Below are 23702 nucleotides of genomic sequence, written 5' to 3'. Positions count from 1 at the left end.
GAGTGAAGAGTGTGTACCAAAATATAATGTACTTAGATTACTCATTTAGCAAATTATCATTACTCATACTCATTTTATGTCACTTTTATCATACTAAATATATTTTCTATTGCTTAGTAAAAATGGATTATTCTCCTGTTTGGTTTTTTTTTTAATAAGACTTTTTCTACTGCACTGCAAATCGAAACCATGCATGCATCACTGTGATACTGGAGGGGTTTATTGATTATTAGACTTAGAAACATTGATCTTTGTTATTCACAGTTAAGGATTATGATTACTTATAGATAAAATGTATTTGAGATTTTTTACTCTGCAAGGCTTACTTTTTATGTTGCTTTGTAAATTGGACCTTTGTCTTCAATTTTTTTTTATTGATTTATGAAATTTCAGACTAAAGGGGACTATCAGGCACCTTTCTGTCAATGGGATTGAATTCCTTCCTGACACGTCAGGGGCAGTGTGTCTTTAAGGTTGTTTCTGTAAGTTTTCCAGTGTTGAAATAACTTAAGAATTTATAGTTCTTTTATCACACTAACTGATTATATAAGTTTTAATATGTTTGGTAACTGATATTCATTAGGGAACAGAGAGCACCAAGGACATTACTGCATTTATGAAGAACCTACAAGGAAAGGAGAGAAACCGACTTCTAGTGGCTGGGTTAGCCATGATTCATAAAGGATTGAAAATGTGCTCAACTGTACTTATAAAAAATAGTGCTGTCTTGAAAGTGCCACACGAAAGTGAATTTGCCCGTGCATTTTTATTTTACAGGTGATATATCCAATGACATGAACCTTGAAAGTCTGGGAAAATCTCCCAGTTATTAAAAACAGAAAAACCTTACCTTTCCCTCAGCTTCTTTCTTTTAAGCTACAATGTAATTTCTTTAAGGCTATGTACAGATGTTAATGTACAGGCATTTACTAGTGCTCAGTTTTACATTTGTAGTTTTTTTTTTAGGACTTTATGGTCTTTTGCATAAAGGTAGAGTCATTGACCATTCACTGTGAGAGAAATTCACTGTGAGCTATAAACTAAAGACAGGTCCCATCACAGTCGAGGTGGTTCTCTTCCTCTGCTGAAAGGATCCTGGATCAGCTGGATGGCAAACCCAGACCAGAATGCACAAGGCTTTCTCTTGATTGGAAGGAGAGGCTGCATGTTTTCTTTACCTGTTGTTTACTTGATTGAACACTTGGACCTTTCAGTTAGGAGGTAGGAACTCTTAAGATTATCTTTCAGAATAAAAAAGTAACCATTTAAATGTAGTCAGAACAACTTCTAGATATTGTTGTAGTTCTCTGGAGAAGTACTTCCATATTTTAAGGTGTGTACAGATTACCTGGGGTTCTTTTTAGAAATACAGATTCTGATTAGGAAGGTCTGAGGTGGTACTTGAGTCTGCATTTTGAACAAACTCCTGGGTGATACCTATGCTGCTGTCCCCTGGCCACATTTTGAGTAGGAAGGTTCTAGGGCAGTACTTTCAAATAGACTTCTCTGTGAGCATGGAAAAATGTTCTCTACCTCTGTGGTGCAATATGGTAGCCACTAGCTACATATGGTATTGAGCACTGGATTTTCAGTTTTATTTAATTTTAATTAATTTAAATTTAAGTAGTTATATGTGGCTGTGGCTACCATATAGGGCAACATAGCATTTAGAGAGTAAGATAAACAATTGAGAAATGTATGTTTAGTGGTAATAGCCCATGTAGGGTCATGGTGAATTCTAGAACTGTGGCCAAGATTGTCCCCACTTAACTTTACCGCTGCTTAAACTTTGTCTGCAAGAGACAATATATGCAGATGGAGTTGCTGGATTGCAAGCTCCTTGTTAGGAAGGACGACCCCGCCCCCGCGCCCCCCAATGTTTCCAGCTTTCTATTCAGCCTGTACTTGGGAGTAGGGGACAGAACTTAGGTGGCATTGACGTGTAGTATTTTGCTTGGGTTTTGGGAGGCTTCTTTCTGTTTCTCTTTTGAGATTCTATTAAATGGTATCCTGTTGGTTATAGGACATTCTCCATTCATTCATTGATTGAACAGATATATCCATTTTGCTCGGTACTGTTATTCTAGGCTCTGGGGATATAATGGTGAAGAAATCAGACAAAGTGATTTTCTTTTGGAGTTTATATTCTAGTGGCAACAACACAAAATAAGACAAAACAAAGAATCTTTTCCTAAAAATGACTGGGCCTAGTTCCTAGGGAATGTGTGTATGATTTGTAATTGTGGTTTCATGGACATGGCCCCCATAGTCTTTTGGGAAACCTACATCCAGTTGCTCAGAATCCCTCATGATAAACTTCTTTACTTCACATTTCTACTGTGAAGCTGGGACCAAGTCTGCAGAAGACTTGCCAAATAGTTCTTTTTCTTCTTCTTCTTCTTCTTTTTTTTTTTTCCTTCAGCCATTTTCTTTTAAGGAGTTTGCTACCCAGAGTAGAAAGAAATCCATTTCATTTACTGGGCCTCAAGCAGGGTCAGTCTTAGAAGGGCCACGGTTTTTCTGAAGCTCATCTTTTGGAGCAGGCTTGTTTCTCCATGATTTTGAGAATTTTTTTTTGAGGTATAATTGACATACAATATTATATTAGTTTCAGGTGTACAATATAATGATTCATTATTGTATATGTTGTGAAATGATCACCACAGTAAGTCCATCACCATACATAGTTACAAAAATTTTTTTTCTTGTGATGAGGACTTTTAAGATCTACTCTCTTATCAACTTTCAAATATGCAAGACGGTATTATTAACTGTGGTCCCCGTGCTGTATATTACATCCCCATGATTATTTTATAGCTGGAAGTGTGTACCTTTTGAACCACTTTACCCGTTTCACTCCCCCCACCCCATCCTTCTGACAACTTCCCGTCTCTCCTCTGTATCTGTGAGCTTGTTGTTGTTTTTTTAAGATTCCACATGTAAGTGAGACCATTCAGTATGTGTCTTCCTCTGACTTATTTCATTTAGCATAATGTCCTCAAGGTCCAATCATATTGTTGCAAATGGCAAGATTTCATTCTTTTTTATGGCTGAATAATATCCCATTATATATACTATATATAATATATATATACCACAGTTTCTTTATCCGTTCATCCATCGATGGGCACTTAGGTTGTTTCCATATCTTGACTATTGTAAATAATGCTGCAGTGAACATAGCGGTGCAGATATCTTTTCAAATTAGTGTTTTTGTTTTCTTCAGGTAAATACCCATAAGTGGAATTGCTGTATCATATGGTAGTTCTATTTTTAATTTTTTGAGGAACCTCCACACGCTGGAGGTTGCACTAATTTACGTTCCATCAACAGTGTACTAGGGTTCTCTTTTCTTCACATCCTTACCAATACTTTTTATTTCTTATCATTTTGCTAATAGCCATCCTAACAGGTGTGAGGTGATATCTTATTGTGGTTTTATTTTTTTATTTTTATTTTTTTGGCTTTTTGGGGTGATCTTCATTCATTTATATCAGGAATAGTAAAAAGCAGAGGTTTGGTTTAAGCCAGGGCAAATAAGAATCATTTGTGACAGGAAAACATGGGGAGACTGGGACCATAAGGCTATCTGGAGTTGGTTCAAATCATGATTATTGTGTGCATTTCCCTGAGGATTAGTGATGTTGAGCATCTTTGCATGTAGCTGTTGGCCATTGTATGTCTTCTTTGGAAAAATGTCCATTCCGATCTCCTGCTCATTTTTATTTATTTTTTATTTTTTATTTTTTCCTGCTCATTTTTAAATCAGATTTTGTTTTGCTACTAAGTTATGTGAGTTCTTTATGTATTTTGGATATGAACTCCTTATCAGATATGTGATTTGCAAATATTTATTCCCATTCAGTAGGTTACCTTTTCATTTTCTTGATGATTTGCTTTCCTGTGCAGAAGCTTTTTAGTTTGATGTAGAAGAAATTTTTTCTATTGCATTTCATTTTATTACAGTCCCGTATCTGTGTTCCAGAAATGGATGGGTATTTAATACACAACCCAAAGCACTCCTGAAATTGGTCTTGTTAACTTTCAAAAGTATCCCATTTCTTTCTCAATATATTAAATCAAAAGGAAAAAGTCTTTAAAAAACAATCAGTGGGTTTTGTGCATCACAGGAAAAGCATCTTTACTAAACAAGAGGAAATAATTTGTTAGGAATCTGACCAAATACACAAAGCAGCAGATATGACTCCTGGTAGAAAAGGGAATGTAAATAGATACCCCACCCCCAAAGTATATATATTTCACATGAGTGTGAAAAAGCTCTTCTCTCTCCCCCTCCCTTCCCTCCTATACACTTTACGCTACATTTTAATTTCTTTAAGGGGGAAAAATAAATGCAGAAAAGCTATAAAAACTCTTATTAATTCAGATTCTACTAGTGTGTGGTTTATATTTAGGTAAGTGCTAAAGTTCTTTTTTTAATACTTAGCAAATCCCATTGTCACAGATATGAGACCAGATTTGGGCAGGACTAATTCAGTAAGACTTTTTTTTTTTTTCTTTGACTGCGTTGGGTCTTCGTTGCTGTGCGGGGGCTTTCTCTAGTTGTGGCGAGCAGGGACTACTCTTCTTTGTGGCGCGCGGGCTTCTCATTGCGGTGGCTTCTCTTGTTGCGGAGCACGGGCTGTAGGCTCGTGGGCTTCAGTAGTTGCAGCACGTGGGCTTAGTTGCTCCGCGGCATGTGGGATCTTCCCGGACCAGGGAGCGAACCTGTGTCCCCTGCATTGGCAGGCGGATTCTTAACCACTGTGCCACCAGGGAAGTCCCCTAATTCAGTAAGACTTTCTAGAGGAGAAATAGCTGTTTCAGTTTTCAGCTGGATTCTTATATTAGTAATAGATGTAGACTGACAGAAGGCAAAGGAAAAGCTGTAACAAGTGAGCTCTAAGAGCCCACAGCAGCCAGCACAGGCTGAGCAAGGCCCTTGGGGCAGCATGTTGACATTAGAGAGAGCGGGCAGGACGAGGCAGGACGTGGTAATGGGTGTGGAGTCTGAGAGGGAGTAGCCTTTGGCACCTTTGTTCTGTCCATTTGCCTTTGTCCTGGCTCAAGCACTCACCGCGCCTGCGCTGTCGCCTGTTGTAGGTTCTGTTTGTGCTCGTACTTTCTCCCTGTACATCCTTCAAACGTGGCCAGTGTGAGCTTTCTGACATGCTAAATAGACTTTTCATGCTCTAGCAATGTTTAGTTTTGAATCCCATAGGTTAAGTACGTAACAGGTAATTAATAAATGTTTGCTGAATGAATTTTGGAAATGATGGTCATTCAGTGGGAAGTATCAATGGCCTTGTTTTAAAAGGGAGCAGAAAAAAGTCTTAACGTAAAAGAGGAATTTGGTCTTTCTTTAAATCACCCTAGCCTAAATAGCTCTAATTTTTAAACATAAGGAAGAAATCAGAAATTCCAAATAAGGTCAAGATTAATATTTTATGAAGTTTTATTTGTTGTTAAAGACAGTTCACGTGGTGACAAGAAATGCAAACAGCAAAAATAAACCGCGGTGTATTTAACAAAGGGGTGCCTTATTTGAAAGGAAAGATTTGATGTTATGCTGAGTTCTGTGACAAGTGCTCTGATCAAGAGCCACATGACATTTAAGGCTATTTCTACCCAGAACCTACAACTAGAAGATTTTTTTGTTCTTTATTATGCTATTAGAAATGACAGTCTGACAATTCAGATGCCTCTTAGTTTTCCTTAGGAATTTACTTCTGAGAAACAAAAAGACCAGGAATCTAGTTCTGACTTTTAATTCTTCTAAAATACCTTGCTGAACATCATTTCATTTACCTTGGTCATGTCACTTAGCCTCTCAGAACATTTACTTCCCCTGGTTGATGCCACTCCTTATTTAGTTAAACAGTAAATAAAACTGATTAGACTAGTACTTATTGGAACAGTAAACTCAGAGCAGGAGAACTGGTTGGAATAGTAAAGCTACCTGCCACGTGGGGTTGCGCTCTGCCCTCTCCCTTTATCTCTCTGTCTTTGACCAGATGCCAAGTTGTTGTATCAAGACATCACAGGCGTTTGCCCACAGTTAATGCCGGTACATCTTAATGAAAAGTATTAGGCCTGGGGTGGAGAAATTATTTGATTTCTTTCATGTCCCTTTTCTTGATTTCTTTGTGTTCACTTTTCTTTGGGCCAGTGTGCTGGTGTTTATTTTAGTGGTTGTTTTATAGATGAAAATTTAAACTGTTAGAACAAAGTGGGTTCTTAAATGATAAAGTTTAACTTTTCTTCCTTTTGTTGAATGGATTTCACGGTAGTATGTTGTGATGTTAAATATACATTTGGCTTCAGTGGTTACTTTGGACAGTTTTCTTAGAGCACTTCATGATAGGTTAAAAATTGTAGCCTTTTGAGGCTTTAAAATATGAGCTAAAATCATGTTAATTTATTTCGTGTGTGTGCTAGATGTAATACAGAGATAAAATTCTCTTGACATTAGTAAGGAGGTGTCTTCTTGCAAGGGCTGGTGATTAAGGGAAGGCTTAATTAAGGAGAGGAGATTTGAGTTAGATCTTGAAAGATGAAAGTAATCTGATTATGTAGAGGTGAGAAGAAAAAGTATGTCATATGCAGGAAAGAGATGGAGCATAGGCAAAGGAGTAAAAAGCTCAGAGTGTTAACTTAATTTCTGGTATATATTAGAGAGAACCTTTTTAGAGTATTCATGTGCTGCTCCATCCTTCAGTTAGAGAAGCAATGGTATAACACATTTGAAAAAGGAGTTGAGTGACAGAAGGAGAGAGTAGATGGGAAAGATAGATTGGGACTGGATTATGGCTCCTAACTCCTGGATGAAGGGGCTTGAACTTTAGACTTTATTCTGTAGGCAGTGCAGAACTACTGAGAGCAACAGAAGTTTTTGTTTTAGGAAGATTACTGTATATAAAATGAAGTAGGAAATGAGGCTGGACATTGGATAACCATTTCAGAAGATTTTTTAAATTTCGGGGAAAAGATTGAAGACACATACTAGGGTATCTCACTACCAATAAAGGTGGAGGGCAGGGGAGGGATGTAAAGCTTAGTAGAGGTAGAATAGATAAGCTCTGGTTTTTATTTGTTGTGTCATGTTGGCAAGTACATCATTCCTTTGAGCCTGTTTTCTTGCTAATTATGTTAGGTAGCCAAATTAATTCTTTGATTCCTTTGACTTTTGCAGTTTTATATTCTATGATCCTTACGTTTTTGTAAAGGCATACTCTAACTTAGATGAAAGCATTATAACAGCTATAGGAAATATTTCCCACTGTGACCTAAGTACTTCTCTAACAATTTTAAGCTCTTTTACTAAGTTAAAGAAAAAAGCCCATGCTTTTGGATTGTATACTTTTTTCTTTCATTGCATTTTAACAATAAATTTATAGCTTTTAAACTACGGAGGAAATTAAAGTCGCCTGAATTATTAAGGAAGAGAAAACTGTTAAAAGCCTAAAAAGTGTAAAATATGAAAAATGTTTTTTAAAAAAGTGTAAAGAGGTGTAAACAAATGCCAATATAGAATATTTCCCAATTCATTTTGTGAAACCCACATTACTACCCAAACCAGAGGATAGCACAAGACAACTACAGACCAATATTGTTTATGAATATAGGTGCAAAAGTACTAGAAAGCTGAATCTAGCAACATATAAAAAAGGATTATGCACCATGACCAAGTGGCATTTATTCCAGGAATGCAAACTTGGTTCAGTATATAAAAGTCAGTTAATGTAATGCACTGTTACTAGATTAAAAGATAAAACCCACATGGAAATCTCAGTTGACAGAGAAAAAACATTTGACAAAACTTGGCACCCTTTCATGATAGAAACACTTGACAAACTGGGAGTAGAAGGGATCTTCCTTATCCTGATATAGGGCGTTTGTGAAAAACCCACAGCTAACATCATACTTAATGGTAAAAGACTGAAAGCTTTCTCTTAAGATCCAGAACAAGACAAGGATGTCTAGCTCTTACCACTTCTAGTCAACATTGTACTAGAGGTTCTGGCCAGTGCAGTTAGGCAAGAAATAGAAATAAAAGGCATCCAGATAAGAAAGAAAAAAAAATAAAACTATCTCTGTTCACAGACAACATGATCTTATATATAGGGAATCCTAAGGAATCCACAAAAAAGCTATTAGAACTAAATAGTAAGTTCGGCAACCAGTTGTATTTCTATATGCTAGCAGTGAATAATCTGAAAATGAAAAAATTTCTGCGTGTTATAGTATCAAAAAGAAAATACTTAGGGGAGTAAGTTTAACAAAAGTAATGTAAAACTTGTACATTTAAAACAAAAACATGTTAAAAGAAATTAAAGAAAATTAAATAAATGGAAAGACATCCTATAGTCATGGATCAAAAGACTTAATAGTAATATTGTTAAGATGCAGTGCTCTACAGATTCATCCCAGCCTCTATGAACATTTCAGCTATCTGGCAAGCTGATCCTAAAATTCATATGGAAAATGCCAGGGTCCCAGAGTAGCCAAAACAACCTGGAAAAGGAAGGACAAAGTAGGAGGACTCACACTTCCTGATTTTACTTCTGCAAAGCTACAGTAATCAAGATGGTGTTATACTTGCTGCTAGCTCAAAGGAATAGAATTTAGAGTACAGGCATAAACCTTTAGGTTTATGGTCAGTTGATTTTCTACAAAGGTATTAGTGCAGTTCAGTGGGGGAAATAATAGTTTTTTTCAACAGTAGTGCTGGGACAGTGGATATCCACATGCAACAGAATGACGTTGGAGCTCTACTTTACCCCATATACAAAAGTTAACTCAAAATGGATCAAAGGTCTACATGTAATAGCTAACAATGTAAAACTCTGAAAAAAAAAAAAAAAGGAATAAATATTTGTGACCTTGGATTAGACAATAATTTGTTGCATATGACACCAGAGACACAAGCAACAAAATAAAAAATAGATAAGTTGGATTTTATCAAAATTTTTAAAAATTGTGCTTCAGAAAAACACCATCAACTAAGGCAAAAGACAACCCACAGAATGGGAGAAAATGTTTGCAGAGTGTATATATGATAAGGAACTTCTGTTCAGAATATATAAAGGACTCTTACAACTCAATAATAAAAAGACAAGTAACCCAATTATAAAATGGGCAAAGGATTTGAATGGATATGTCTCTGAAGAAGACATACAAATGGCCAACAAGCATGTGACAAGATGCTCATTATCAATCACTACCACAGTGATTAATGATACTGAGCAAAATCAGAATCACAGTGAGACAGCATTTCACATCTACTAAGACAGCTATAATAAAAAATATGGGCAGTACTAGAACCCTCAGACTTTGCTGGTAGGAATGTAAAATGGTGTAGTTGCTTTGGAAAACTGGCAGTTTCTCCAAACATTAAACAGAGAGAGTTACCATATGACCCAGAATCCACTCATAGATATATACCCAAGAGAACTGAAAATAAATGTAGACACAAAAACTTGTACACAAATATTCATTATTTATAATAGCTAAAATGTGGAAATAACACAAATGTCCATCAGCAGATGAATGGAAAGAAACTGTGGTATATCCATACTATGGAATATTATTTGTCAATAAAAAGAAAAGAAGTTCTGATACATGGTACAGTGTGGATAAACCTTGAAAACATTGTGCTATGTGGAAAAAAAGACAAAAAATGCCACATATTGTGTGATTCTATTGATATGAAATAGGACACGCGAATCCATAGAGACAGAAGGTAGGTTGGTAGTTACCAGGGGCTGAGGAATGGTGGCTAATGGGTTGGATATAGGTTTTTTGGTGGTGGTAGGAGGTGATGAAAATGTTCTGGAATTAGGTGGCGGTGATGGTCGCACAATTTTGTGACTATATTAAAGACAACTGAATCTTAAAAGTCCTATCACAGTCTTTATTGAAAAATTTAAAATGTCAGTGTGCCACAGGAAGAGGAATCTTTATTGCTTTTAACTGTCTTCCTTTTCAAAATCAGGGTTTGAAAGTTGCTTCCTCCTCAGTTTTCAAGCAAGCCACATCCTCTTACTTCTGTCTTGTGAAGGTATTATCAATACTACAATCACAGAGAAGTGCTTCTTGGATTCCATCAATACTGATTCAAATTTAATTTAAAAAATATATTTAAAATTATTTCAAAAATGAAATATGAAACTGAATACACTCTTAGATGTATTATTATTTATCAGATTTTCCACACTGTGGGATACTATACATTAACTTATGTTTCCAAGTTACCTCATTTTGTACATGCCTTGGAATCAGGTCTTTCATGTCATTTCATTGTATATATTCAGACAGTCATCAGATATTTCACTGAATAGGAAGGTGGTAGTTTGCAGTGCTTTAAAAGCAATAACAAAAACAACAGGTGTCCTCTGTCATAAAGTTGTCCAAGTGAGGACCCTACATTTCCAGGGTAGATGAGGATATTCTCGATACAAAGTAACCAAAACCAAGTTCAGAAGGAAATTGGATCCTGGGGTGATAGGACTGTAACTGTTACCCATAAACCCTCAATTTAAAATTGTGTTTATCAGAATGTCTTCATTTTTCTCATTGACTGCCATTTTAATAAGAAAAGGATGTAAATTTGATCCGACATAGTAAATATATACTAATTGTTTTTACTGCTTCATATATTGGGGTTCTGCATATGATACCATTTAAATTTTATGCAGTTGGGATCCCGGAGATCTTTCTTAACACATTAAGTTTCCTATTCCATTTTGACTTCAGTCTCATTCTCCAGGGATGTTCTGAAAGCATTTCCCCCCCACAGAAATCCAACAGTGAAGGGGAAGCTTCCAGCCAAGAAAATATTTACTGACTTTAAATAGTAAAGTATTTTACTATTTAAATATCTTTTAATAGATTTTTTTCTGAGGCTTCCATCTCAGAGATTGCACTGCACAGATATTGTTGGCTGGATCGTAAGACTATTTGTTGTTGTGCCCAATATAAATACTTTAGTTGCTATTTCATGAGTGGTATTTGGAAAATGATACATATCCTTATTTTTATCTGCTCTTGCATATGCAGCAACCGAGTTGCATGTGTGGGACTTCATCAGAAGCAGGATTGAATAGGGCGTGTGTCATTAGATCGCCTCTGTCTGTGCCAAAACCTTTGTGGGTACTCTCGTGTAAGCTAAGCGGTAGGGACAACTGGCAGGGTTATGAGAAGCAAGTGTTGCAGAGGGTGGGAGCAGGAGACGGTGAAAGGATCACATAAGGATGACTGAGTGCCTAATACGTATGGAGATTTATTAACACACATTGGAATCTGTTGTTCAGAACAAGTCATGTGTCCATTCTGTTCTCTTTGTAGGTGATCATGGAGGAAGCACTTTACTCCCCCCGAATGTCACAAATGAATTTCCAGAATATGGGACCATGGAGGAAAGTGGAGAAGGCCTAAGAGCCTCTCTCGAGTTTGATGCTGAATCTCTGCCGTGCTGCCCTCAGGCGCAGCAGAGGGTCCAGCCTCTTGCTGGCCATCCCTCTGGGCTTCTCAGTGTTACCGGAGGACCAAAAGATGTCAGAGAGGTCCCCTCTCAGAGTCATCTCAAGGAACAGAGTTTACAACCCATTGACTCTTTGATTTCAGCTCTGAAAGCCACAGAAGCCAGAATAGTTTCAGGAACATTGCAGGCTACAAAGGTACTGGATGGAGATGTGGTTTCTACTTTTTTAGTTCAGCAGGTGGAACAAGAGCCAGACACTGCCAGTCATAAAACACAGAGAGCCAACACACTGTTCCCTGCTGGCCGAGAAAAGTCACCCGATATACCTCTTTCAGCTGAAGTTACGACTGAGGAAAATTTTTATTTGAGCATCCAGGAGGACCTGACTGCACTATTAACTGGAGAAACTCAAGCGGAGATTTCCCTAAGAGCTAATAATGGGAGAAAGGGGGCTGTCCATGTGCAGGAGCCAGCTTGTCCAGCATCCTCCGTGGGGAGCCCCATGACCCACAGCTCAGTGGGCAGTGCTGGTTTATTGAGAGAGAGGAGATCTGATCAGGGGAGAGAGCACCCAGAGCAGTGTGGTCGAGGCAGCTCCTCAGGACACCCAGGCCAGGTCAAACATGTGGAATTTCACGGGGTGGAAATATTGTGGACAGGAGGGGAGAAAAGAGAGACATGGCAACCTGTGGATTTTCAGACATCGTTGGAAAGGACAACCCTTCCTGAAAGCAAAGAGTTTTCTAAAGTGCCAAGCCATCTCGTCTCATCTGCTGGTTTGTGTGATTCAGCTGGTTTAACTGACAGTGTTTGGGATGACACCCGGAGAGCTCCTTCAGAGAGGCTGGCCACTGGCTCAGGGCCATTTCTGCCTGAGCCTCTTCTTGAGAGTGGAGAGGATGAAGTCTTCCTAAGGGAAAACAAGGAACATCTTGAGACGAAACCTGAGTTGGAAAGAGACAGGGAAAGGTGAGCTCGCATAGTATCCCGCTGTCTGTGATGCCAGTGAGAACTCGATTCACAATATCCTGGGTCCTTGTTTACCACAGAATGGAAGAGAAGTGACTGTAAGCTATGTTGCTTCTAAGGTTCCGAGATGTTAAAGTGGTCTTGTTATAAAGTTGTCCATATGGGGAGACTGTGAACTCTAAACTAGGTGAATCCATTTCTGATGTTTTATTGTATTTGACAGGTTGCAACTTCTCCAGCATCAAGGTAACTAAATACCCTATGATTATCTTGAACAATGTGGAAAGGTTTGAACTCTTTTTGACACATCCTGTAGTCATTACATCCTAACTCAGGCATTTCTTCTGGGTGCAGCACCATTGCCTGCATACAGCCTTACACATGTAGGAACACAGAGGCTCTGGTTTGGGCTGGCTCAATTTTCTAGGTTGAAAGAGGAGATCAGGAGGTCAGAATTCAGTTCTTCCATGGCACTCACATGGGTCTCCCTTCTCACAAGCAGCATGTTTTGATTACAGCCCTGATGAGTAAACTTGGCATCATATGGTATTTCCTGGTCTTTCCCTACATTTCTGGCATCCGTACCAGCTGAGAGCCTAGAAAAATGGAAGCCATACCCATCTGCCTTCACTTCCTTTGCTTGTAGTCTGACTGTGCAGACTGTGTCTGCTTGTAGTCTGACTGCACACATTTCAAATGTGTGCCGTCTCGTCAGTCCTCCACCTGTGGTAGTTCACATGGGAAAACATCTGTGTCAAGCCTGAAGGGTTTTGTTTGTTTGTTTGGTGTAAGGAGATGCCGTTTTCTCCACAGTTAACTAACAGAGCCACGGAGAGATGCTCCTTTAGGATGGCTGTCAGGACTCCTCTCCCTCCCCTCCCCATCCCCACTACACAGAAAATCTCCAGACTCCCCTCAAAAGGAGCCCTGATATGTGGCACCTGGCTCAGTAATTATATTCCCACTGGGGTATGCACTTCTGTGCTTGTGCAGATTATTAATTCATTCCTCCTTTCCTCCCGCCCTCCTTCCCTTCCTGTCCTTCCACAAATGGTTTTCAGTTGTCTACTCTGTCCTTGATACGGCTAGAGATGCTGGGCATAAAGGAATGTTCAAAATAGACATGGCCCTGGGAATTCCCTGGCGGTCCAGTGGTTAGGACTCTGTGCTTCCACTGCAGGGGGCATGGGTTCCATTCCTGGTTGGGAAACTAAGATCATGCAAGCTGTGCTGCGAGGGCAAAAAAAAAACAACAGTGGAAAATAGCCATGGCCTGAGGTCACTGACCTCATGGAGTTTACTTCTGAAGATCAACACATTAATAATGATAGGACCTCTAATTGTGCTGGGTTCCGTAAAGGAGAAGAAGGGAGACATACTAGAAAGAATAGTTTTGGTTTTTTTTAAAGTTTTTTTTTGATGTGGACCATTTTTAACGTCTTTATTGAATTTGTTACAGTATTGCTTCTGCTTCACCTTTTGGCTCCTTGGCCCCGAGGCACGTGGGATCCCAGCTGCCCAGCCAGGGTTCAGACCCTCACCCCCGCATTGGAAGGCGAAGTCCCAACCACTGGACCGCCAGGGATGTCCCTAGAAAGAATAGTCTGAATGCAGGAGAGAGGCTGAGTCGGTTGATGGCTTGGGGAAGGCCTTTCTGTGGAAGTGATAGTTACGCTGAGACTTCAGGAATGAATACAGGTTTGCCCAGCAGAGAATGGGGAGGAGGATATTCCAGGCAGAGGGAACCACCTGGGCAAAGGAAGACTGCTGTCGCTAATGGAGCGTGCTTCCTGGATGCTACGAAGCAGAAGCCTCCAGGCGCCTTTTAAGATGTGACCCTCCGCCCGCCCTCCCGCCCGTGTGGCTGGAGCCTGGGGGCTGGGGGAGGGTGGGAAGTAGGTGAGCAGAGGTAGGGAGGGGCCTCATCCCGAGCTTCCTGTTTCACTGCAAGTGCCCTGAGGAGCCATTTAGAGGTAGAACCCAGAATAGTACTTGGTGTGGGGTAGGCCTTCGGAAATTTAAAAACAGCAGAGACAACTGTACTGTTGAATGTGAATCCTGGTAATACCTAGAAATGTGGGTTACCTACCAGGTAGTTTTGCTCCTATTTCTGTTTTGTTCCTGAGGCTCAGCTAGTAATTGGCACATCCAGATTCAGCTCCACGTTTTTCTGTCTCTTGTCTTCTTTCTCTTACTGAGTTTTAAAATTTTATTTAGTTATTCTAATGTTCATTTTTAATATTTGAAGAACATGCTGCATATTAATTAATTAACGCCCCACGTATATTAACTTGTAGTTTTTTTCTAGGTTGTCACTGTTTTGGTTAGCCTTGTAGTAAACACGTTTGTTGGCTCTTTTTTTTTTTTTTTAAAGGTTGTTTACTGGCTGGCTGTTTCTGGACCTGAACTCTCTCTGCAGTGCTGTCTTATTGTCACCAGGGGATAGCCCTTGGATTATAGAATATTTATCTTCTTGAGGGCGTTTGGTCTTATTTAAATCAGAAAATATTAACAGACTGATGAAAGTTTAGTGTATTTTTAGTCCATTAAGTTTACACAATATATTTATCTTCTAACAGGTCATTTACCTGTTAATGACCTCTTTCTGTTAAAATTAAGAATGATAGTAGCTGTTAATTTGGATTTGTGGAGTTTAGTTGGCTAAATGAAATTTTAATATTTTAACATTTTATTCAAATATTTGTTGGACCTGATTCACATATTAGGAACTAGTTCAAAACTATATTAAATTATGTAGAGGGTAGCATAGCATATGTATGCTAAAAAGTTTTTTCAGCCTGAATATGTTTCTATGATATCTTCCTTCCCAAATGTATTGACGTAAGCCCACTGAATACAGGTGTTAGCGCTATAGAATGTTCCCTTTTTTATATGGTTGGAGGGGAAAAAATAACCTAATATTGAAATTCGTCCGTTTTATGTGCTTTCCAGGATTCTTGAGCAAGAGGAACACTTTCGGGCCAGAGATGATGATATCCTTGGGTCCGGTTGTGCAGAGGACTCCACTGATGTGTACAGCTCCCAGTTTGAAACCATTTTGGACAACACTTCTTTATACTACAGTGCTGAGTCCTTGGAGACTTTATATTCAGAGCCTGATAGCTATTTTAGCTTTGAAGTGCCCCTCACTCCAATGATACAACAGCGCATTAAAGAAGGCGGTCAGTTCCTGGAGAGGACATCAATGGGAGGACAGCAGGACGTCCTGAGCATCTCCGCAGATGGTGGAATAGTGATGGGCTATTCTGGTGGGATCGCCAATGGGCTGAGTGGCTCCAGTAACTCCACCTACGCGAAAGGCACCCCAGAGATTGCTTTCTGGGGAAGGTACTGGTCCCATTCTCTTAATTTTGTGCTGGTGGTTTTTGTAGCAGTTTTTCTTTGGGAAATCTGAGCGTGGAACATATTTGAAAAGCATTTGGCTGGTTTCTGTGGATATAAGTGAATGATGTGAGTGAAAAGTAATTTGGGTTTTTGGGGCAGGTAGAGTACAATTTAGTGGTTTGCCAAATTGGCAACCTGTGGACATTCTATTTGGCAGTATTTCTTGTATTACCATATGTAAATTGGATCCTGAACAAATACTTGTGGGTGATGAATATGTATTAGCTCGCATGATGCAGCTTTGGTAGCAGTGGCCTGGTGCTGGGAAAGGGACACTGGGAGATCTTGGCTTTCATTCTGCCACTGGCATTGGTTGATTACTTGGGGCAGGTTGTTTGATTAGGCCAGAGATTTCTTGATGGTAAGTTGAGGGTGTTGGATTAGATGGTCACTATAATCTCTTTTGGCCCTTTGCTCTGTGAGGTCCCATTCTGCTGCGAAGTCTTCGTGTTCCTGAGATGGTGGGAGAAGATCTAATTATATGGGTGCTTGGTAGAGCTGATCCCTTGGTCAACGCCATAAATACTTATTTTCTCTCTCTACTTTAGGATTTAAGTCTCCCTAGAACACAAAATCACAAATTATGTAGGTTTTATGTGCTGTACCTGTCATTTAGTGATTCCCTGTCTCTTTATGGATTATCCAGCATTTCATCTCTTGTCATTCATCATTCTGGGGTCATTTACCTGTCCTTCAGCATCTCCATAAGTGGGCAGAGAATGCTAAACTTCTTAATCATTTTATGAATTTAGTTTTAATATGTTTTTCCTGAATTAAAGTGTGTTAATTCACATGTTTGGGGAGGTGAAGGGGAGGTTAAATGGGGATAAACTATTTTAAAGTTGTATGAAAAAATGTCAGTGGTTTTTTTTTAAAAAGTCAGTATACATATTACAGATTTCTTTTTTTTTTAAATATATAAATTTATTTATTTATTTTTGGCTGCGATGGGTCTTCGTTGCTGTGCGTGGGTTTTCTCTAGTTGCGGCGAGCAGGGGCTACTCTTCGTTGTGGTGCGCGTGCTTCTCATTGCAGTGGCCTCTCCTGTTGCAGAGCACGGGCTCTAGGCACGTGGGCTCAGTAGTTGTGGCATGTGGGCTCAGTAGCTGTGGCTCGCAGGCTCTAGAGCCGCGGGCTCAGTAGTTGTGGCGCACGGGCTTAGTTGCTCCGCGGCATGTGGGATCTTCCCAGACCAGGGCTTGAACCCATGTCCCCTGCATTGGCAGGCAGATTCTTAATCAATGCGCCACCAGGGAAGTCCCCATATTACAGATTTCTAATGAGCCTGTTTTTATGATCAGTCTGTTCTATGTTAAGTATTTCCTATAAGCAGTTTATAGGTTTATAGTTCATTGGATGAGCACATTCAAGACTGGCACATGGTAACATTGCCGCTATGAATTTCCATGTGAAATAGACCATGGATGTTGGTTGTCTTCTTGGGTCACACAACTCTCAGAAGCAGAAGACCTTGGTCTGAATTTCTTGGACAAGCCACTTATTCTTTCTGAAACCCCCTTTGTTTATTTGCATAGTGGGGTTAATGATACTTAGTATGCTGTGTGGCCATGAGATTTAAAGAGTTAATATAGATTAAAGCACCTAGCACAGTACCTGGTACCAAGTAGAAGCTGGAGCAAATGTGTGAATCAGAACTGGCTGATAAACCTGCATTTATACCCGATCTCTAAGAGGTGGTGTCCCTGAGGGAAGGGGGGCATCCCTGAGAAGGGGGTGTTTCTAGAAGGGGCCAGAGAGAGGGGTGTCTCTGAGGGGACATCCTTGAGAGGGGGGTGTACCTGGGTGGATGGTGCCACTTTAGTCGTTTAGTTTCACCATCATCTCGGGTAACTGTAAGTTGTGGTAAAATGCAGATAATTTCATTGAAGTTCCAATCCAACTTTCTGGAGTGAGTTGAAGTTGTTGGGGACCTGAGGTGTTTTTGGCTGAGAGGCTTTGCTGCAGAAGCTACAGGGAGGGTAAGTAAGTAAAGACAAGAGGTAAACATCAGCAAGTCAGAACAGGGAGGTGAAAGGTTTATCAAAGGTGTAGTTTGCAGACTCAGAATAGGAAGCAGCCATCATTGGGGCCAGCGTGAGTGCCAGTCATTAGTAGGGCAAAGCTGGGTAGTTAAGAGAGAGTATTGGGGTAGGTTATAGTATTTTAGCATCTCAGATGTGGACAGTGGTATACTTCAGGCCAACTTGAGATAAGGTTTCAGCTGTGTCACCTGCATTGTCAAACCGTGAGATCTTGCCCAGCCATGAGACCGAATTCCAGTACTGAATGAGAAGCGTGTTAGAGATGGGCTCTGGCACTGTCCACATGATTGACCGGTGGTCATTCACCCTTCCTTGAGCACTGCTAGTGATGTGGACAGACCAGCTTGGCAAGGGCACGCCATTTGTGTTCTTGGACTTGGCATAAGATAATAAGCAGGTATAGGTTGAGGAGGTTTTTTGTGTGGTGATTCAGGGTTAAAAATTAGGATGGGCTCAATCATTCTAAGAAACTTTAGGGAATCTGGAATAATTTTCATATTTTTCTCTACCTTCTCTGCCTTCTTGGTGCTTTGGAGAAGTTGTAGCACCAGAGGAATCGTGGGTTGAAGAATAATGATATTTTCCAGCTTAAAGGGGGCCTAACCCTGTTTTACAGTAAAGAATCTGAGTCCCAGTTGGGTGGGATAGAATTACCTGGTGACAGATCTTGCCCCAGAATTCAAATTGCGTGACTCCTAGACCAGGTACATTGACTGTTCTAGACTGCCTGGTTTCATATCTGTATTCTCTCTTTTGATCTAATTTCTCTCATGCCATATATTTATGGAGCTGTAAGTCTGAGTTGGTAATTGTAGAGCTGGTGGTTGGTGGTGGTGGTGGTGTGTGTGTTCAGTTTTAGAAAAAAATTTCCAAATTGTTATCTAAAAAAAAAAAAAAGGTTCTGAAGAACCTAGGGGCAGGAGGGGAATAAAGACGCAGACGTAGAGAATGGACTTGAGGACATGGGGAGGGAGAAGGGTAAGCTGGGACGAAGTATGAGTGGCGTGGACATATATACACTACCAAATGTAAAACAGATAGCTAGTGGGAAGCAGCCGCATAGCACAGGGAGATCAGCTCGTGCTTTGTGACCACCTAGAGGGGTGGGATAGGGAGGGCGGGAGGGAGACGCAAGAGGGAAGAGATATGGGGATATATGTATACGTATAGCTGATTCACTTTGTTATAAAGCAGCAACTAACACACCATTGTAAAGCAATTATACTCCAATAAAGATAGATGTTAAAAAAAAAGAGAGAGAAAAAATTCCCAAATTGTTAATAAACCTGTCTCCATAAATTTTTTAATGTAATCAATGATTAGGCTTTTAAAAATTTCTTCTGCATTAAAACATCCCTCTGCAGAGGTAAGGAGTAGATAGAGGTACTGAGTCTGTTAAGGAAGTCTGGACTAGGACGCTGACTGCACAACTGTCACCCCGATTGATTCCCTTCTGTTAGGCACTCAAGGCCAAAGTGTTAGGCTTCAAGGAGAAAAAAATTCATTTATTAATAAATGTTGCGATAAAACAACACAGCAGAAGTGATAAATAAAACAAGTGCACGTGCTTAGCATTCCGCCTCTACTCACTGGTCTCTCCTGTTTCCTTGGCAGTGGACTGGGGAGTCTGACTGTGTTGGATAAAGTGAACTCTGAGGAAAGCACAAAGGAAAGGGAATGTAAGACTAATCTGCGCTGATAATGCTGCTTTGATTCTAGCTGGACTTGAACCAAGAAAATTAAGCCCATTCCTGTTGAGGTACTGCTTTTGATGTATAAAGTGTTAGACAGTGTTATAAGATTACTTTAGGTTGTCTCTAAACACCATCTTATGTCCTATGCATCATATGTATTCCATAGGTTTTCTTTCTTTAGTAAAGACATGGTGCTTAATTTGCATAATAAGCTAAGAGAAAGGAACATTAATGTTCTGATTTTCCAGATAAGGAAACTGAGGCTCAGAGCAGTTGAGTAACTTGCTCAAAGTCACACAAATGGTAAGTGCCACACCCAGGATTTGAACCCAGGCAGTCAGGCTCCAGAGACCATTTATTTTTGATCTCAAAACAAAAATATTTTTGCTTGACATTGCCTAGGTATATTTTTAAATACTTTTCTATATCAGTATATGCTTTTACGTCATTAAAGATTATTTCAGTGGCGGTATCTGACAGTGATTTCTTTTGAACACAGGATGACACTGTTCTCAGTTGTGTTGCTTCCTATAAGAAAGGTGGAGTGGTCGGGGAGGGTGACGAGGACCTGTGGCACTTCAGCACACCTTAGTTCCCTATCAGGAACACCTCCCAGGCCTGGATTTAGCCAGGCTTTGTGGCCAGAGCGGGACTGAGCTCCACTTCAGTCAAAGAAGAAAATACTTCAAATCTGTAATATTCTAGAATAGGGTTGGAAAGGACGTCTGTAGAGAGTATGTGTGCTGACTCTTTGTCTTTTAAAGGGTTATGTACCTTTGCAGTATCGAATAGATAACTCATTATAAGCTGAAAACACCTCTTAAGATCCTGGAATCAATTTGGCAGGAATAGTTAAATTCTCTCAGGTGCTCTGAACACTGATGTTGACCAGAGAGCCGCATGCCAATCCGGAAATAGCTCACCCTGTGAATATAACACAATAGTTTAATGAAGGAGAAAAGAGTAGCATCCCCTCCCTTTGTGGTCCAGCTGCAGAGTACTCAGGCTAGCTGTCGGGTTCAGTAGTGCTGTGTGGAATCCAGTCACGTGGCTCCAAAATTAGAAAGGATAATTAGAGACTTACAGTTACCCAGGGCCAATGGGTTCCTTTGTGTCTGGGTGCTTCTCCCTCTCCGGCCCATCAGCTGAAGACTGCAGCTCCAGTCAGTAAGTCCTGACCTGAAGCCTGCAGGGCACAAATGTGGTCACTGTGACCATTAGCAGGGCTGAATATTATTTATTTCTATGGAGCTTGGGTTTGGACAGATGGGAAAAGGGACAGCAAATACAGCCATATGACAGGAGTTTCTCTTTTGATTCTCTGAAATACACACAACTGCCTTTTAAAATTACATTTTTGGTGTAACAGATATATATACTCCACGTCTCGGCTTCCCAGTTTTTCTTTCGGAGAGCGCTCAGGATCCCGAGGAGCCCCGCAGAGCGGGTGGATTACATCTGTGTGCAGCTCTTACGCCTGGGGAGTGCTCCGCTCAGTCGGGTCCATTCCAGCTGGTAGTTGCGGGTTTTCTGCCTTCCTCTTGCCTTCTCCCCTTTCTCAAATGAAGTGCAGACATTGGAAGTATCTTTTTTCTTCCTGTTTTTCTTTTTCTTTAGTGTCTTTCTGTCTAGGAAAAGTCACATGAAACAAGATTAGTACTTAGAGAAATTTGTTGAAGTGCGATTTCAAATATTTTTTGACATCCCAACTTAAAACCTGCAGGTATTTAATTAATTAAGTAATTAACTAATTAATTAATTATTATTTTTTGGCCGTGCCACGCAGCTCGTGGTGTCTTAGTTCCCCAATCAGGGATTGCACCTGGGCCCCGGCAGTGAGAGTGCCGAGTCCTAACCACTGGACCGCCAGGGAATTCCCTGCAGGTATTTTAGTATAATGTAAAATATTAAAATCATGTGACATTAGTTAAGCTGGTGACAGGAAAAGACCTTGATCTTGTGAACTTGTTTTGGGAGATCTGGCTGACCTCCTCTGTCCTCCAGGTGGGGAGCTCCTGCCTCTCAGGTTCATTCCTGCTGCTCTGGTGATCTCTTCAGGCCTTTTCTCTCATGTTTTAAAAGTTGTTCTGTAGAAAATAGGTTCTCATTTTTCTCTTTCTAGCTTCCTGAAGCAGTTGTGATGATGATTTTTTTTTTTTTTTTTTTTTTTTTTTTAACTGCAAAGGAGCCCCTGCTCATTGCTGAGGGCAGGGGCTCTCCTAGCTTCAGAGCCGGTCATATCTGGGTTCAGATCCTGCCTCAGGTACTTACTGAGGGTGTGATCTTGAGTAAGTTACAGAAAATCTGGGAACCTTTCCAAGTGTAAAATGGAATGAATAACACCTATTCAAAGGCAAATGAGATTAAGTGAAAAAAAATCAAGAATAGAAAATCAAGTGGGTTCACAATGCCTAGCATGTAGTAGGAGATAACTGTAAAATAATGATAATACTAACAACAGTGGTAACCTGGAGAAGAGTTGTTATGCCAGTCTACCGCCTGCTCAGGCCCTGGGTCAGCCTCTGAGCTGTCTGAAACACCTGGTACTGGACGTCCTGAATAAAATTCAATGTACTGTGGTGGGGTGGCATAAATATGGGGATTTGGGATCAGAAGACAGGAGGTCAGATCATCCTCTCTACTGGCTGCTTGGTCCTGGGTAGGTTATTTCACTTCTAGGAACCTCCCATTCCTTACTGGTAAAATGGAAGTGACCTTATCACCCAGTTTACAGTTCTGTTGTAAGAATTTGCTAAGTTCTAGTTTGTGGATATTCATTTTTATCATGAGTTTTGCAGTAGTCTGAGTAATAGTCTAAGGAATATAAGAAAATAAATAAAGAAAAAGCCTGATAAAGAAGGAAAGATGCAAGGATTTGGTGAGTGTTTGAATCTAGGACATGGGGGCTGCATCAAAGTGATTGTGAGATTTCCAGTGTGGATGATGTACCAAGTCAGGAAACAATCAGCGGGAGTTGGGGGGAGCAGCAGGGTTTGTAGGAGGGCGCCTCCCAGTGGGGTCTGTTTACGCAGATTGAATTTGAGGAGAGGGAGGACCCTTCATATGCAGAGACTCGGAGTCACCATTTGGAGGGGAGGCTCGCGGTGAGCTCTGGGAGGGCGAGGAGCGGGTGAGGCCGGGCTGGAGAGAGGTGCACATGGGAGCCCTTGGGTGCTGCCCTTGCGGCTTTCTGATGCCACCTGGGTAGGACGTATGCCTCTGACAGGAGTTTCCGGGCGGCTCTTCGGTGCTCGACTTCAGTCCCCAGCAGTGTCTGACTGTCAGGGAGCCAGTGTGGCTGTCCTCTCAGGCAGGCCTGGCCCTGGCTCTGGGGGTTTGGCCTCTCTCTATTTGCTGGAGTCTCTTGTATAACTTGGTGATGACTTCAGGAAATGGTCCTGGATTTGAAACAGGGTTTCCCAGAAGCATTCTAATTCTGTAGTTTAAACCTTAAGACATACAAAGTAGTGCCCTAGATGCTGGTGTGAAGAGTGCTGTGGGGTGCTGGCTAAGTGGGTGATCTTTCATCCAAGACTATATTGAAAGACTTCAAATGATAGAGGACGTTGGAGTTACATGTTATTACAAGGAGAATCATAGCTGTAAATAAAAACTGGATTGGCGGTTATTTTAACTGGTCAGGGTGATGCAGCAATCTTTCTATGCATATATCAGTGCGATATTTAACTTTTAAAGGAAGCAATAATGTTTTCTCTCAGCAGAGGTCACTTAACACAAGACTTGGTCCGCTGCGGAAGAAAAAAGACAGAGACCTTCTCCAAATAAAGTTCTCTGAAAGTCTTTTACATAGAAGTACCAATTTATCAGAGCCCCAAATGGGTATGTTTCCAGTGCTTTAATCTTGTTTTTCTTTTTCTCCCCTGCATCTTAGACGCTTTCTGTAAACTGTCTTAAATTGGCACAAGCTCCTAGCAGAGCCCTGCTGTTCAGTACCATAGGGCCATTGTGCCAGGCAAGTTGAACATAATCTTTCTCATGCATGCTAATGAGGATTAATGTAAGTTTACATTAATGTAAGTTCCCTCTAAACCATCTAGCGTCTAAATGTTAGAGAAATGCCTTGACAGCGTCTCATGCCCTTGTGCTTGG

At 40.4% G+C, this 23702-nt stretch overlaps 1 protein-coding gene across 6 annotated transcripts in view; it reads left to right on the top strand.

The window, feature by feature from the left end:
• PSD3 (pleckstrin and Sec7 domain containing 3) overlaps positions 1-23702 on the top strand; it is a 545202-nt gene that overhangs the window by 171519 nt on the left and 349981 nt on the right. For all 6 annotated transcript variants that reach the window (XR_009698802.1, XR_009698803.1, XM_061177522.1 and 3 more), the window contains 2 exons: positions 11347-12451; positions 15404-15799. Coding sequence is in view for 4 of the 6 variants with exons in the window: in XM_061177517.1 (XP_061033500.1) it covers positions 11347-12451; positions 15404-15799 (1501 nt within the window). In the remaining 2 variants the exon portion in view is untranslated. The remainder of the gene's footprint in view (positions 1-11346; positions 12452-15403; positions 15800-23702) is intronic.

Source organism: Eubalaena glacialis, chromosome 20 (assembly GCF_028564815.1).
Source record: "Eubalaena glacialis isolate mEubGla1 chromosome 20, mEubGla1.1.hap2.+ XY, whole genome shotgun sequence".
Classification (NCBI taxonomy): Eukaryota; Metazoa; Chordata; class Mammalia; order Artiodactyla; family Balaenidae; genus Eubalaena; species Eubalaena glacialis.
The sequence above is the reverse complement of the archived record's forward strand: the minus strand, read 5'-3'. Positions and strand labels throughout refer to the sequence as shown.